General features: G+C 47.0%; 1 protein-coding gene across 5 annotated transcripts in view; it reads left to right on the plus strand.

The window, feature by feature from the left end:
- CHID1 (chitinase domain containing 1) overlaps positions 1-15,939 on the plus strand; it is a 723,738-nt gene that overhangs the window by 38,702 nt on the left and 669,097 nt on the right. For all 5 annotated transcript variants that reach the window (XR_008845294.1, XM_056526912.1, XM_056526913.1 and 2 more), the window contains exon 3: positions 14,007-14,156. Coding sequence is in view for 4 of the 5 variants with exons in the window: in XM_056526912.1 (XP_056382887.1) it covers positions 14,007-14,156 (150 nt within the window). In the remaining variant the exon portion in view is untranslated. The remainder of the gene's footprint in view (positions 1-14,006; positions 14,157-15,939) is intronic.

Below are 15,939 nucleotides of genomic sequence, written 5' to 3' on the forward strand. Positions count from 1 at the left end.
ATGTGAAATGTGGGGGGAAACACATTTTAGTGGGAAAAAAAAATTAGTTTTTTACATATGCAAAAGTCGTGAAACACCTGTGGGGTAATAAGGCTCACTTTATTCCTTGTTATGTTCCTCAAGGGGTCTAGTTTCCAAAATGGTATGCCATGTGAGGGTTTTTTGCTGTTCTGGCACCATAGGGGTTTCCTAAATGCAACATGCCCCCCAAAAAAACATTTCAGAAAAACGTACTCTCCAAAATCCCCTTGTCGCTCTTTCCCTTCTGAGCCATCTACTGCGCCCGCCGAACACTTTACATAGACATATGAGGTATCTGCTTACTCAAGAGAAATTGGGCTACAAATATAAGTATACATTTTCTCCTTTGACCCCTTGTAAAAATTCAAAAATTGGGTCTACAAGAACATGCGAGTGTAAAAAATGAAGATTGTGAATTTTCTCCTTCACTTTGCTTCTATTCCTGTGAAACACCTAAAGGGTTAAAATGATGACTGAATGTCATTTTGAATACTTTGGGGGGTGCCGTTTTTATAATGGGGTCTTTTGTGGGGTATTTCTAATATGAAGACCCTTCATATCCACTTCAAACCTGAGCTGGTCCATGAAAAATAGTGAGTTTGAAAATTTTGTGAAAAATTGGAAAATTGCTGCTGAACTTTGAAGCCCTCTGGTGTCTTCCAAAAGTAAAAACTCTACAATTTTATGATGCAAACATAAAGTAGACATATTGTATATGTGAATAAAATTTTTTTTTATTAGTAATATACATTTTCCTTACAAGCAGAGAGCTTCAAAGTTAGAAAAATGCAAAATTTTCAAATTTTTCATCAAATTTTAGGATTTTTCACAAGGAAAGGATGCAAGTTACCACTAAAATTTACCACCATGTTAAAGTAGAATATGTCACGAAAAAAACTATCTCGGAATCAGAATGATAACTAAAAGCATTCCAGAGTTATTCATGTTTAAAGTGACAGTGGTCAGATGTGCAAAAAACGCTCTGGTCCTTAAGGCCAAAATGGGCTTGGTCCTGAAGGGGTTAACATAGTGGTAAACTTTCATTGATACTTGCATCATTTCTTGGTGAAAAATTCCAAAAAAAATTCTAACTTTGAAGCTCTCTGCTTGTAAGGAAAATAGACATTCCAAATAAATTATATATTGATTCACATATACAATATGTCTACTTTATGTTTTCATCATAAAGTTGAAACCCTCTAATGTCCTCCAAAAGTAAAAACATGTCAAAGTTCAGCAGCAATTTTCCCCATTTTTCACAAAATTTTCAAAAAAATAATTTTTAAAGCACCAGTTCAGTTTTGAAGTGGATTTGAAGGGCCTTCATATTAGAAATACCCCACAAATTACCCCATTATGAAAACTGCACCCCTCAAAATATTCAAAATTACATTCAGAAAGTGTGTTAACCCTTTAGGTCAGGGGTGTCAAACACCCGGCCCGCCAGACCTCGTCATGTGGCCCGCCGCCAGCCTTCACCTTTTAATCTCTCTTTAAAAAACAAACAAACAATGAAAGCCGCCTCTTCAGCGCATGCGCGGCAATCCTTCCTTCGGTCCTCCTGGTCCTCCGCCTCTATGGTTGTATGTCAGTGATGTCCCGTGCGTACAACCATAGAGACGCGGGAGGAACAGGAGGACGCGCACAGGCCCTGGTAAGTGACCGGCGGCGCGTTATCTTCTTCAGCGTTCCGGTCACCGCTCGACCGGTCCTAGCACCTACTGCTATGGTCCATAGGCCATAGCAGTAGATGTGACCCCGGGCCGGAGGAGAGGTGACCGGATCACAGTGGGGGCAGCACACAGACATACAGCCTCTAGCCATACACTGTATATGGCTGGAGGCTGTATGTCTGTGGGGAGGGGGGGGGGGTGCTGCCAACCTAATATAGGGGGAACTATACTGCCAACTAATTTGGGGGAACATGCTGCCTACCTATTGTGGGGGGAACATGCTGCCAACTAATGTGGGGGAACTATACTACCTACCTAATGTGGGGGGAACTATACTGTCTACCTAATGTGGGGGGAACTATACTGCCTACCTAATGTGGGGGGAACAATACTGCCTACCTAATGTGGGAATGTGGGGGGAACTATACTACCTACCTAATGTGGGGGGAACTATACTGCCAACCTAATGTGGGGGGAACTATACTGCCAACTAATGTGGGGGAACATGCTGCCTACCTAATGTGGGGGGAACTATACTGCCAACCTAATGTGGGGGAACATGCTGCCAACTAATGTGGGGGAATATGCTGCCTACCTAATGTGGGGGAATTATACTGCCAACCTAATGTGGGGGGAACTATACTGCCTACCTAATGTGGGGGGAACTATACTGCCAACCTAATGTGGGGGAACATGCTGCCTACCTAATGTGGGGGAACTATACTGCCTACCTAATGTGGGGGAACTATACTGCCTACCTAATGTGGGGGGAACTATACTGCCAACCTAATGTGGGGGAACTATACTGCCAACCTAATGTGGGGGGACATGCTGCCAACTAATGTGGGGGAACATGCTGTCTACCTAATGTGGGGGGAACTATACTGCCTACCTAATGTGGGGGGAACTATACTGCCTACCTAATGTGGGGGGAACTATACTGCCTACCTAATGTGGGGGGAACTATACTGCCTACCTAATGTGGGGGGAACTATACTGCCTACCTAATGTGGGGGGAACTATACTGCCTACCTAATGTGGGGGGAACTATACTGGCAACCTAATGTGGGGGGAACTATACTGGCAACCTAATGTGGGGGGAACTATACTGGCAACCTAATGTGGGGGGAACTATACTGCCAACCTAATGTGGGGGAACTATACTGCCAACCTAATGTGGGGGGACATGCTGCCAATTAATGTGGGGAACATGCTGCCTACCTAATGTGGGGGAAACTATACTGCCTACCTAATGTGGGGGGAACTACAAGGTACTGTACATTGCGGTAGGAGGAGTAGTCTTATATGGCGAGTATATCCCAAACTCTACATTTTAACTGTAAAAGTTGGGGGTCGTCTTATACACCCAGTCGTCTTAAACGCCGGCATATACGGTATGTGGGGGGGGGGGGGGGGTTGTCCTACAGATACAACCGGCCCTTTGAGGGTGACAAACTGCTGATGCTGATGAATTTGAGTTTGACACCCCTGCTTTAAGTGTTTCACAGGAATAGCAGCAAAGTGAAGGAGAAAATTCTAAATCTCCATTTTTTACACTAACATGTTATGTAGACCCAGTTATTGAATTTTTACAAGGGGTAAAAGGAGAAAAATCCCACCAAAATGTGTAACCCAATTTCTCTCGAGTAAGGAAATACCTCATATGTGGATGTAAAGTGTACGGCGGGCACAGTAGAGGGCTCAGAAGGGAAGGAGCGACAATGGGATTTTGGAGAGTGGATTTTGCTGAAATGGATTTTGGGGGCATGTTGCACTTAGGAAGCCCATATGGTGCTATAACAGCAAAAAAAAAAAAACACATGGCATACTATTTTGGAAACTACACCCCACATGGCACATAACAAGGGGTACAGTGAGCCTTAACACCCCACAGGTATTTGACGACTTTTCAGGAAAGTCAGATGTGTAAATGTTTTTTTTTTTTTTCACAAAAATGCTATTTTTCCCCCCAAATTTATCATTTTTACAAGAGGTAATAGGAGAAAATGCCTCCCAAAAGTTGTAACCCCATTTATTTTGAGTATGGAACAGGGATGTGGAAATTGTATCGGCTGACACCCGGAACATGCAGTTTGGGCGCCGGGCAGGGGAATTCTTCAGGCATTTAGCCCTGCTTCGGGCAAGCATGGCTAAATACCTGAGGAATTCAGATATAACGGGGCCCCGTCACTAAACTCCTATAGACTGCAGCTGTATGCTGCAGCCTATAGCGAGCTGCGCAGGACATTGGCGTCCCAGCGTAAGCGCATGTGATGATGTCACTCATCGCGCGCACCTCCGTTAGGCACAAGGGGGAGGGGGCTGAAATTTTATGGCACGGGGGGGGGGGGGGGGGGGGGGCTGAAATATAATGGCACAGGGGAGGGGGAGGGGCTGAAAGATAATGGCACAGGGGAGGGGGCTGAAATATAATGGCATGGGGAGGGGGATGATATATAATGGCATGGGGAGGGGGATGATATATAATGGCATGGGGAGGGGGATGATATATAATGGCATGGGGAGGGGGCTGAAATATAATGGCATGGGGAGGGGGCTGAAATATAATGGCATGGGGAGGGGGATGATATATAATGGCATGGGGAGGGGGATGATATATAATGGCATGGGGAGGGGGATGATATATAATGGCATGGGGTGGGGGCTGAAATATAATGGCACAGGGGGAGGGGCTGAAATATAATGGCACAGGGGAGGGGGCTGAAATATAATGGCACAGGGGTGGGGGCTGAAATATAATGGCACAGGGAGGGGGAGGGGCTGAAAGATAATGGCACAGGGGAGGGGGCTGAAATATAATGGCATGGGGAGGGGGATGATATATAATGGCATGGGGTGGGGGCTGAAATATAATGGCACAGGGGGAGGGGGGCTGAAATAATGCCATGGGGCGGGGGCTGAAATATAATGGCACAGGGGAGGGGGCGGAAATATAATGGCACAGGGGAGGGGGCTGAAATATAATGGCACAGGGGGATCAGAGGGGGGAATATAATGCCACAAGGGAATTATATGGCACAGGAGAGGATCAAGGGGGGGAAAGATGTGGCACAGGGAGTGATAAAGGGGGAGTGGGGATGAACTGGCACAGGATGGTAGAAGCCACATTTCTAATGCTGATACTGGTACTACATTTTGCATTGTCGACGTGTAACGCAATGCATGCAGTACAGTGTCACCAAACTATGCAAGGGCATCACCATTAAAAGTTTGAGAACTCTGACTTAGGGGGTATAATTGTTTAAATGGGCGCACTACCTGATGAGGGTCATATCTATCTGGGGGCCTGTCTACCTACTGGGGGACCTCTACCTAATGGGGTCATTTTTATCTGGGGCTCTGTCTGGGAGCCCTACCTTTTTCCCAACTGGGGGACATATATATCTGGGGCCCTATTTACATACCAGGGGAGCCCTACATGCCTGCTTACTTGATGAGGGTAGTAGAGACAGGAAAAAAAGAGAAAACCACACAGGCGCCTAGTGCATTATCTCAGGGTAACAATCATTAAAATACGTGATTATATTGGGGGAGATTTATCAAAACCTGTTCAAAGGAAAAGTTGCCCAGTTGCCTATAGCAAACAATTGGATTGCTTGTTTCATTTTTAACAAGGCCTCTGTAAAGTGAAAGAAGAAATATGATTGGTTGCTATGGGCAACTGGGCAACTTTTCCTTTGCACAGGTTTTGATAAATATCCCCCATTGTGCTCACCTTGAGTGCAATAAATATGCGCATATCACCCCAATAAATGGGGTACAGAAGAGTGATGGTATCCGGAGGGTGCTGCGAAGCCATAGGGAGCTGGAAGCCAATGCAGGGCTATCCACACAATGCTCACTGCACCCCTTACTACATTACATGTGGGATGTATTCTCCAAAATGGGGTCACATGTGGTGGTGGGGGGTCCACTGTTCTGGCACTATGGGGGCTTTGTAAACGCACATGGCCTTCAATTCCAGCCAAATTCTCTCTCCAAAAGCCCAATGGAGCTCCTTCTCTTCTGTGCCCTGTAGTGCGCCAGCAGAGCACTTTACATCCACATATGGGATATTTAAATACTCAGAAGAAATGGTTTTACAAATTATGGGGGGCTTTTTTCCTGTTACCCCTTGTGAAAAAAAATATGGGATAACACCAGCATTTTAGTGAATTTTTTTTTTTAAATTCATTTTCATGTCCAAATTTAACCTCTTAAGGACGCAGGGTGTACCTGTGCGAGCCCGCGTCATACCGAGTCGGTCCCGGTGGGTAATGATAGCCGGGACCCTGGACTAATAGCGTCTGTCACAGATCATTGTGCCATTAACCCTTTATTAACTTTGAACGCCGAATGAAATTAAATTAAAGTAAAAGCTTCCCGGCAGCTCAGTCGGGCTTAAATGGACCATCGCGGTGAAATCGCGATGTCCCGATCAGCTAGAATGCGAGCGGAGGTCCCATTACCTGCCTCCGTTGCGTCCGATCAGGCTTGAGCAATCGACCGCCGATGACCCTGATCTTTGCCATGTCAATGCACGGCAATGATCTGTGTACGAGATCGGTATGTGTAGTGTAATAGCCACTGGGGGGGGGCTATAACACTGCAAAAAAAAGTGTGAAAAAAAATTACCGTATATACTCGAGTATAAGCCGAGGCCCCTAATTTCGCCCCCAAAAAACAGGAAAAGATATTGACTCGATAAGCCTAGGGTGAGAAATAAATCATCCCCCCCATGTCATCATCCGGACAACCGTCATCATCCCCCCCCCCCCCCCCTTCATCATCACCGCCTGTCAATACCTTCATCAGTGGTCTTCAACCTGCGGACCTCCAGATGTTGCAAAACTACAACTCCCAGCATGCCCGGACAGCAATCGTCTGGGAGTTGTAGTTTTGAAACCTCTGGAGGTCTGCAGGTTGAAGACCACTGCAGCCTTCGTCATCATCCACCCCCCCCCCCCCTTTTGTTTGGTATTCACCTCCCCTCGGCGGGAAGTTAGGGTGAGCTGGTCCGGGCCATCTATGCTGCAGGGACCCTCCGGTGGGGATGGTTAGTCGTTGCGGGCTGTACATTTTCACCGGGGGGGGCCTCTTCTCCATGCTTCGGGCCCTCTTCTCCGCGCTTCGTGACGTTGCCTTGACGACGACGCACAGGGACGTTCATGTGCAACGTCCCTGTGCGTCGTCGTCAAGGCAACGTCACTAGTCCGGGGCTGGGCCCGGAGCGGAGAAGAGGGACCCCTTGTGAAAATGGACAGCCCACAACGACTAACCATCCCCACCGGACGGTTCCTGCAGCATAGATGGCCTGGACCAGCTCACCCTAACTACCCACCGAGGGGAGGTGAGTAGTAAACAAACGAGGGGGTCTGGATGATGACGAAGGCCACAGTGGTCTTCAACCTGCGGACCTCCAGAAGTTTTAAAACTACAACTCTCAGCATGCTCGGACAGCCGATGGCTGTCCGGGCATGCTGGGAGTTGTAGTTTTGCAATATCTGGAGGTCCGCAGGTTGAAGACTACTGAGAAGGGATTGACAGGCAGAGAGTTCACTTGAGTATAAGCTGAGGGGGGCGTTTTCAGCACGAAAAATCGTGCTGAAAAACTCGGCTTATACTCGAGTCTATACGGTAATAAAGATCATTTAACCCCTTCCCTGATGAAAGTAAGAATCACCCCCCTTTTCCCATTAAAAATAAACTGTGTAAATAGAAATAAACATGTGGTATCTCCGCGTGCGGAAATGTCCGAACTATAAAAATGTTCAATGGCGTACGCGCAAAAAAATTCCAAAGTCCAAAATAGTATATTTTTGGTCACTTTTTATATCATGAAAAAATGCATTAAAAGCGATCAAAAAGTCCGATCAATATAAAAATGGTACCAATAACAACTTCAGATCACGGCGCAAAAATGAGCCCTCATACCGGCCCGTACGCGGAAAGATAAAAAAGTTATAGGGGTCAGAAGATGACCGTTTTAAACGTATGCATTTTCCTGCATGTAGTTATGATTTTTAATTTTTTTTGAAGTACGACAAAATCCAACCTACATAAGTAGGGTATAATTTAACCATATGGACCTACAGAATAAAGGTAAGGTGTCATTTTTAACGAAAAATGCACTGCGTAGAAACGGAAGCCCCCAAAATTTGTAAAATGGCATTTTTTCTTCAATTTTGTCGCACAATGATTTTTTCCCGCTTCGCTGTGGATATTTTGGTAAAAAACCTGTCACTGCAAAGTAGAATTGGTGGCACAAAAAATAATCCAATATATGGAATTTTAGGTGCAAAATTGAAAGCGTTATGATCTTTAGAAGGTGATGAGGAAAAAATGAAAATGCAAAAACGGAAAAACCCTGCGTCCTTAAGGGGTTAACAAAAATTCTCCAAACACCTGTGGGGTGTTAAGACTTACTATACCCTTGTTATGTTCCGCGAGGGGTGTAGTTTCCAAAATGGGGTGACGTGTGTTTTTTTTTTTTTTTTTTTTGCATTTATGTAAGAACCACTGTAACCAGCAGCCACCCCTGTGCAAATCACCTCAAATGTACATGGTGCTATTTACGTCCACATATGAGGTATTTTTGTACTCATTTTGTACAAATTTTTTTGTATGAGGTCTTTTTTTTCCTTTTACCTCTTAATTTTTTTTTACAATAATATGCTCGAGTAGACCCAACGTTAACTTTTCATAATGGGTAAAAGGAGAGGAAGACCCCCAAAATTTGTTAGGCAATTTCTCCCGAGTACGGCAATACCCCATATGTGGCCCTAAACTGTTGCCTTGAAATACAACAGGGCTCCGAAGTGAGAGAGCGCCATGCGCATTTGAGGCCTAAATAAGGGATTTGCATAGGAACGGATTCCCAGATGCAAGAATTACACTTTCCTCAGATACCAAAATTACCCTACAGCAGTTCTTCCCAAACAGGGTGCCTCCAGCTGTTGCAAAACTTTCGGCATGCCTGGACTGTTTTGCAACAGCTGGAGGCTCCGTTTTGTAAACAGTGCCGTATCAGCCGTTTTTCACTTTTTTTGGGGTTGGGGGTGGGGTATATGTAACTGTGTAGGGCAGGGGTCTCAAACTCCCAGCCGAACGAAATTTTGCAGCCCGCACTAAGGATGGGATTTGTATTGCCTGACGCCCGAGACATGCAGTTCCGGGTGCCGGGCAAGTGACTTCTTTAGGCATTTAGCCCTGCTTCGGGCAAGCAGCGCTAAATGCCGGAAGACTTCACCCCCACCCTGTCCAATAGAGCACATTGCCTTCACTTACCCCACCCGGAGATGAGGTTGGCTGGCCGGCCCAAGTCTGAAGAGGGACGTCGCGCACGTGACGTCCCTCCGCAGACCCGCACAGGAGGACGTCAGTGACGTCACTCGTCAGTTCGCCGCCGGAGAGGTGAATCGCAGCGCAGGACAGGTAAGTGTGTCTATGTGTGTGTCTGTATGTGTGTGTCTATGAGTGAGCATGTGTGTGTGCCCCTGGTGTAGGGGTATGTGTATATGTAGTGTTTTACTTTTTATTTTGTCTAGGGCATGCTGGGAGTTGTAGTAGTGCCTTCTGCTGTTGCATAACAACAACTTCCACCCAAGCTGGGAGTTTTTGATAAGCAACAGCAGGAGGCCAGCCTTACCACTTGCTGCTGCGTGATCATCCTCCTGCCTGATGTCACCGCTGTCTCCACTCCTAGGGCCCTGATCCCGGTGGCGGCACCTGCTCTTGCTCTCCGGAATAGGGGCGGAGCGGGTGCCATTAGGGACACCCCAGCACCAGTGACACCTCACTCCTGCTGCTAAAGGGTGATAAGTGATGTCTCGGACGGCACCTATCACCCTTTTTTTTTTCCAGGTCACCGGGGATCCGATTGACCCGGAATCGCCGCAAATCACTGATCTGAATTGACTACCCCCCCCCCCCCCCCCCTGGGGGTTTGTACGGGGTGCCTGCTAAATGATTTCAGCAGGCATCCCGGTCTGGTCCCCGATATTCCCATGGGCGTACAGTTATGCCCTGTTTCCTTAACAGGTTAAGGGGTACTCCGGTGGAAAACAAAAATTTTTAAATCAACTGGTGCCTGGAAGTTAAAAAGATTAGTAAATTACTTATATTTAAAAATCTTTATCCTTCCAGTACTTATCAGCTGCTGTATAATACAGTAGACATTGAGTAGTTCTTTCCAGTCTGACCACAGTGCTCTCTGCTGACACCTCTGTCATATCAGGAACTGTCCAGAGCAGGAGAGGTTTGCTATGGGGATTTGCTCCACTCTGGATAGTTCCTTGTAATATACAAAAGATAAGTACTGGAAGGATTAAGATTTTTATATAGAAGTAATTTACAAATCGGCAACAGTTGGTTTTACAGACATTCTGTTCTTAAGCTGGATGAGTCCATTGTGTGGGGGAAGACTGAACACAGAATAAGTCTTTGCTGTTCTCTTACTTAATGCTGGATGATATTATATGAGTAAAAATGTAAAGGCAGTTCCACAGAAGCCTGGAAGCAGCCATATTTTTTAAACAGCACTGAGAAAAATTGGCGTATGTCTAGTGTAAGTTTGCACTGTCTAAGCATAAGACAATTTTATTAAATTGCCTTCTCTATGTTTGTGTCTAATACTGTCATTTTTGTCATTACTGTCATTTTTGTCATTGTAAAATTCTGTCATTTTTGTTTAAGCAGGACACAGAATAACATGACAGGTGACCTCTAGGTCTGTTCTTTATCTTGAGGCTGCAAGTCTCTAGCTATATTTAGTGCAGAATGTTATGTTCTCATTGGAAGATTGTTATTGAGGGCCCAAACCATTTTAACCACTTAGGACCCAGGGCGTACAGGTACGCCTTCGCTCCTTGGTACTTAAGGACCAAGGGCGGCATGCGGTGGGAACCGCACTGGGATGACTGCTGATATCTATCAAAAGGCACCACGTGCAAACCCCTGGGGGGGGGGGGGGACCTGCGATCTGCGGCGATTCCCGGTCATACGGGTCTCCAGTGACCAAGTCACCTGGAAAATAAGGGGGATCAGGGGTGTCCAAGACACCCCTGTTCCCCCTGAAGGGATAGGAATTAGGTGGCAGGGGTGCCACCCCTCCTATCCCTGCTATTGGTCGGTCAGAAGCGACCGACCAATAACAGATTGGGGAGCTTAAAGTTCGGTTCCCCCGCTCTGCCCACTCACTGTAGTCTGGTCAGAGCAGGGGATCTGTCGGTGACCGGCGCCGGAGGCGACTTACCATCGGCGGCGGGCGGCGAAGACATGTGGCTTGCTCCCTGGTGCAGACAACGGAAGCCAGTGAGTCGCCTAGCTATACAGTGGTCTCTAAACTGTACCCCTCCAGATGTTGCAAAACTACAACTCCCAGCATGCCCAGACAGCTGTTTGTTGTTGAGGCATGCTGGGATTTGTAGTTTTGCTACAGCTGGAGGGCTACAGTTGGGAGATCACTGTGCGGTGGTTTCTAAACCGTGGCCCTCTAAATCTTGCAAAACTCCCAGCATGCACGAACAGCAAACAGCGGTCTCGTCATGCTGGGAGTTGTAGTTGCGTACCTCCAGCTGTTATATAACTACATCTCCCAGCATGCCGTTCAGCGATCAATACATGCTGGGAGTTGTAGTTTTGCACAGGTACATTTACACGGGCGGGTTTACAGTGAGTTTCCTGCTTCAAGTTTGAGCTGCGGCAAATTTTCCACCGCAGCGCAAACACCTAGCGTGAAACTTACTGTAAACCCCCGCCAGTGGGAAGGTACCCTAAAAACACTACACTACACTAACACATAATAAAGGGTAAAACACTACATATACACCCCCTAACACTGTCCACCCCCCCCCCCCCCCCCCCAATAAAAATGAAAAACGTATCGTACGGCAGTGTTTCCAAAACGGAGCCTCCAGCTGTTGCAAAGCAACAACTCCAAAGCATTTCTGGACAGCTACTGACTGTTCAGGCATGCTGGAAGTTTAGCAACAGCTGGAGGCACCCTTTTTGGGACTCACTGTCATAGAATACCCCTATGTCCGCCCCTATGCAACCTCTCACTTCGGAGCCCTGACGTATTTCAAGGAAACAGTTTAAGGCCACATATGGGGTATTTCTGTATTGGGAGCAATTGGGTTACAAATTTTGGGGGGCTTTCTCCTTTTACCCCTTATGAAAAGGAAAAGTTGGGGTCTACACCAGCCTGTTAGTGTAAAAAAAATAAAAAAATGTTTTACACTAAGATGCTGGTGTTGCCCAATACTTTTTATTTTCACGAGAGGTAAAAGGAAAAAAAGACCCCCAAAATTTGTAGTGCAATTTCTCCTGAGTACGGAAATACCCCATATGTGGGCATAAAATGCTCTGCGGGCGCACAACAAGGCTAAGTAGTGAGAGTGCACTATGTACATTTGAGGCCTAAATTGGTGATTTGCACAGGGTTGGCTGATTTTACAACGGTTCTGACATAAACGCAAAAAAATAAATACCCACGTGTGACCCCATTGGAAACTACACCCCCCCACAGAACATAACAAGGGGTATAGTGAGCCTTAACACCCCAAAGGTGTTTGACGAATTTTCGTTAAAGGGAACCAATCATCAAATTTTACCCTATATAACGCTTGGCAAAGCGTTATATAGGGTAAAATCTTTATTTTCACCATTCCCGGGGGATTCTCCTGCCCCCAGGGATGGTGAAGATATGAAGTTATAAACTAGTCACCTGGGCGGGGAGCTCTTCTCACCTACTCCCGTTCTTCGGCTGGCAGCGACGCCCCCTCCGCTTGATTGATGGGCCGAGTCATTGTTCCGCTCACTGAACAGACGGAGCAGAGTGATGACGCGGCCCATCAATCAAGCAAAGGGGGCGTCGCTCCCGGCCGAAGAACGGGAGTTGGTGAGAAGAACTCCCCGCCCAGGTGACTACTTACGGCGGCGGCGGTGACTAGTTTATAACTTCATATCTTCACCATCCCTGGGGGCAGGAGCATCCCCCGGGGATGGTGAAAATAAAGATTTTACCCTATATAACGCTTTGCCAAGCATTATATAGGGTAAAATCTGATGATTGGTTCCCTTTAAAGTTGGATGGGGAAAATAGGAAAAAAAAAGCCCCCCAAAATTTGTAACCTCATCTCTTCTGAGTGAGAACATACCCCATAAGTGGATATAAAGTGCTCTGCTGGTGAACTACAATGCTCAGAAGAGAAGGAGCGCCATTGGGCTTTTGGAGAAAAAATTTGTCCGGAGTTGAAGGCCATGTGTGTTTACAAACCCTCCCTTGGTGCCAGAACAATGGACCCCTCCCCCCCACATGTGACGCCATTTTGGAAACTACACCCCTCACGTAATGTAATAAGGGGTGCAGTGAGCATTTACACCCCACAGGTGTCTGACAGATTGTTGGAACAGTGGTCCGTGAAAATGAAAAATTTCTCATTTTCTCAGGGGTTAAATGTTATTTTGGCAAAATTATATTTTTCTTTTTTAAAGCAGCAGGGGAGCATTAAAAATAACAAATCTTACTCGCCTGCTCTTCTGCTTCCCCTGACATGCTGACCCTAAAGGAAATGCCTTCTCACTCACTGCAGAAGAGATATGTCTCGAAAAGGGACTATGGGGGACATGTATCAAAGATTTTACCCCTGTTCTGTGTGTATTTTTTTGCGCAAAATTTTGCGCAAGCCCTTTTTTTGCGCAATTTTTTTGCGCACGTTTTGGTAGAGCATGTCCTCCAGATGTGGCTGAATCGGGGTACCTTGGAGTGACATCTATAGTACACATGGATTTATTAACTGCGTACTTTTTTTTTACACCAAAAATTTTGCCGCAAGAGCTGTTTTTTTGCGCAAATATAAGCCATCTTGGACTTAACGTAGCAAGATGCTCTAAATCATTGATTCTATTTTCCAAAGAGTGGATTTAGGAGATTACTATATTTACCCGCAATTTATGAAGCTCATTGCACTTGATTGATAAATTTAGCGCTTCTGCACATAATTTAGAATTCGGGAAAAGGGGTAAAATGCTTCTACCATACACAAATAATGATACATGTCCCCCTAAGTGTGCGTATTTTGCAGCATTGTCATGTCAGAGGTAGCAGTGGATCCAGGATCCATCTTAGCAGCTGCGGGGGATCAAGGCAGGTGAGTATGGTTTGTTTGATATTTTTAAAGCACCTCCTGTCCTTTAGAGAATAAAATGTAATCGCTGGAATAACCCTTTATTGAGCCATATTGGATCGCTGACAATGCTGAGCATGTTTGAAAGCTGCGCTGACTTATATCTTCTGTTTCTGTGTGATAGACTCGCCTGTCTGATGTTCCTGTGCAGTCTCGGGGATTGGTTACTACTGATGTCAAGGCAAAAGACATTGTGCTTGATCACCAAAGTTATTGCAGCAAAAAGGTGAAGGAGCGCCATGTTTCTGGGGATGTGCTGGGATATGTTACACCGGTAAGTAGTGACTTCTATGTTACATGGTCACAAATGATGTAGAAGGTGGTCGCAGACATAAAGATTTGTGTTGATTCAGCAGGTCATTGTGGTACAACATTTGCCTTTAACTATACAAATTGTTGCAATTAGAGGTGCACCGAAATGGAAATTTCAGAACCGAAACGAAACCGAAATAAAAATAAAAATGTCCGGCCGATACCGAAACCGAAAATGACTTCTCCCCGTCTTCTGGTAAAATGCAGCGCTACGCTCATTAGATTAGATTCCCCCACATTAGATTGCCAGCTCCCCCACATTAGGTCGGGAGTTCCCCCACATTAATAGGCAGCTCCCCCACAATAGTAGGCAGCTCCCCCACATCAATAGGCATCTCCCCCACATTAATAGGCAGCTCCCCCACAATAGTAGGCAGCTCCCCCACATTAATAGGCAGCTCCCCCACATTAATAGGAAGCTCCCCCACAATAGTAGGCAGCTCCCCCACAATAGTAGGCAGCTCCCCCACAATAGTAGGCAGCTCCCCCACAATAGTAGGCAGCTCCCCCACAATAGTAGGCAGCTCCCCCACAATAGTAGGCAGCTCCCCCACAATAGTAGGCAGCTCCCCCACATTAGGTCAGCATTTCCCCCACAATAGTAGGCAGGTTCCCCACAATAGTAGGCAGTTCCCCCACAATATTAGGCAGCTCCCCCCAACAATATTAGGCAGCTCCCCCCCACAATATTAGGCAGCTCCCCCCAACAATATTACGCAGCTCCCCCCAACAATATTAGGCAGCTCCCCCCAACAATATTAGGCAGCCCCCCCCACAATATTAGGCAGCTCCCCCCAACAATATTAGGCAGCTCCCCCCACATTTGTAGGCAGCCCCCCCCCCCACTATATTAGGCAGCTCCCCCCCAACAATATTAGGCAGCTCACCCCACATTTGTAGGCAGCTCCCCCCCATATTAGGTCAGCAGTTCCCCCACAATAGTAGGCAGCTTCCCCCCACCCCACAGACATACAGCTTCCAGCCATATACAGTGTATGGCTGGAGGGTGTATGTCTGTACTGCTGCCCCCACAGTGATCCGGTCACCGCTCCTCCGGCCCGGGGTCACATCTACTGCTATGGCCTATGGACCATAGCAGTAGGTGCCGGGACCGGAGGAGCGGTGACCGGAACACTCAAGAAGATGACGCACTGCCGGTCACTTACCAGGCCCCGGCCGGCGTGCGTTGTCCTGCGACGATCCTGCGATCCTGCGTCAGTGACATCCCGTACGTACGACCATAGAGGCGGAGAAGCGAGGGACCGAAGGAGGATCGCAGGAGGACGCCGGGGAATGGTGAGTGACCGGCGGACATCCTTATGTCCCGAAAAGATTTTTCGGGACACAGGGATGTCCGGGATAGGAATACTTATTTTTATGTGCCCGGGCCGGCTCCCGTGTGTGGCTGCAGGCGGGGGCCAGCCAGAGCATATAAAAACTAATACTAAAACCAGGGGGCCTCCAGCTGTTGTGAAACTACAACTCCGAGCATGCCCGGACAGACTTTGCCGGTCCGGGCATGCTGGGAGTTGTAGTTTCACAACTACTGGAGGCCCCCTGGTTTTTAGTATACAGTATTAGTTTATATATGCTCTGGCCGGCCCCCGCCTGCAGCCACACACGGGAGCCGGCCCGGGCACATAAAATGAAGTATTCCTACCCCCCAGATGTTGCGCTTGGTGCGGCCGGCCCCCTCTGCACCCCCCACGCTACGCCTCTGGCACTGGCAGTGTTTGTAACTTGTG

This window comes from Hyla sarda, chromosome 6 (genome assembly GCF_029499605.1).
Source record: "Hyla sarda isolate aHylSar1 chromosome 6, aHylSar1.hap1, whole genome shotgun sequence".
Classification (NCBI taxonomy): Eukaryota; Metazoa; Chordata; class Amphibia; order Anura; family Hylidae; genus Hyla; species Hyla sarda.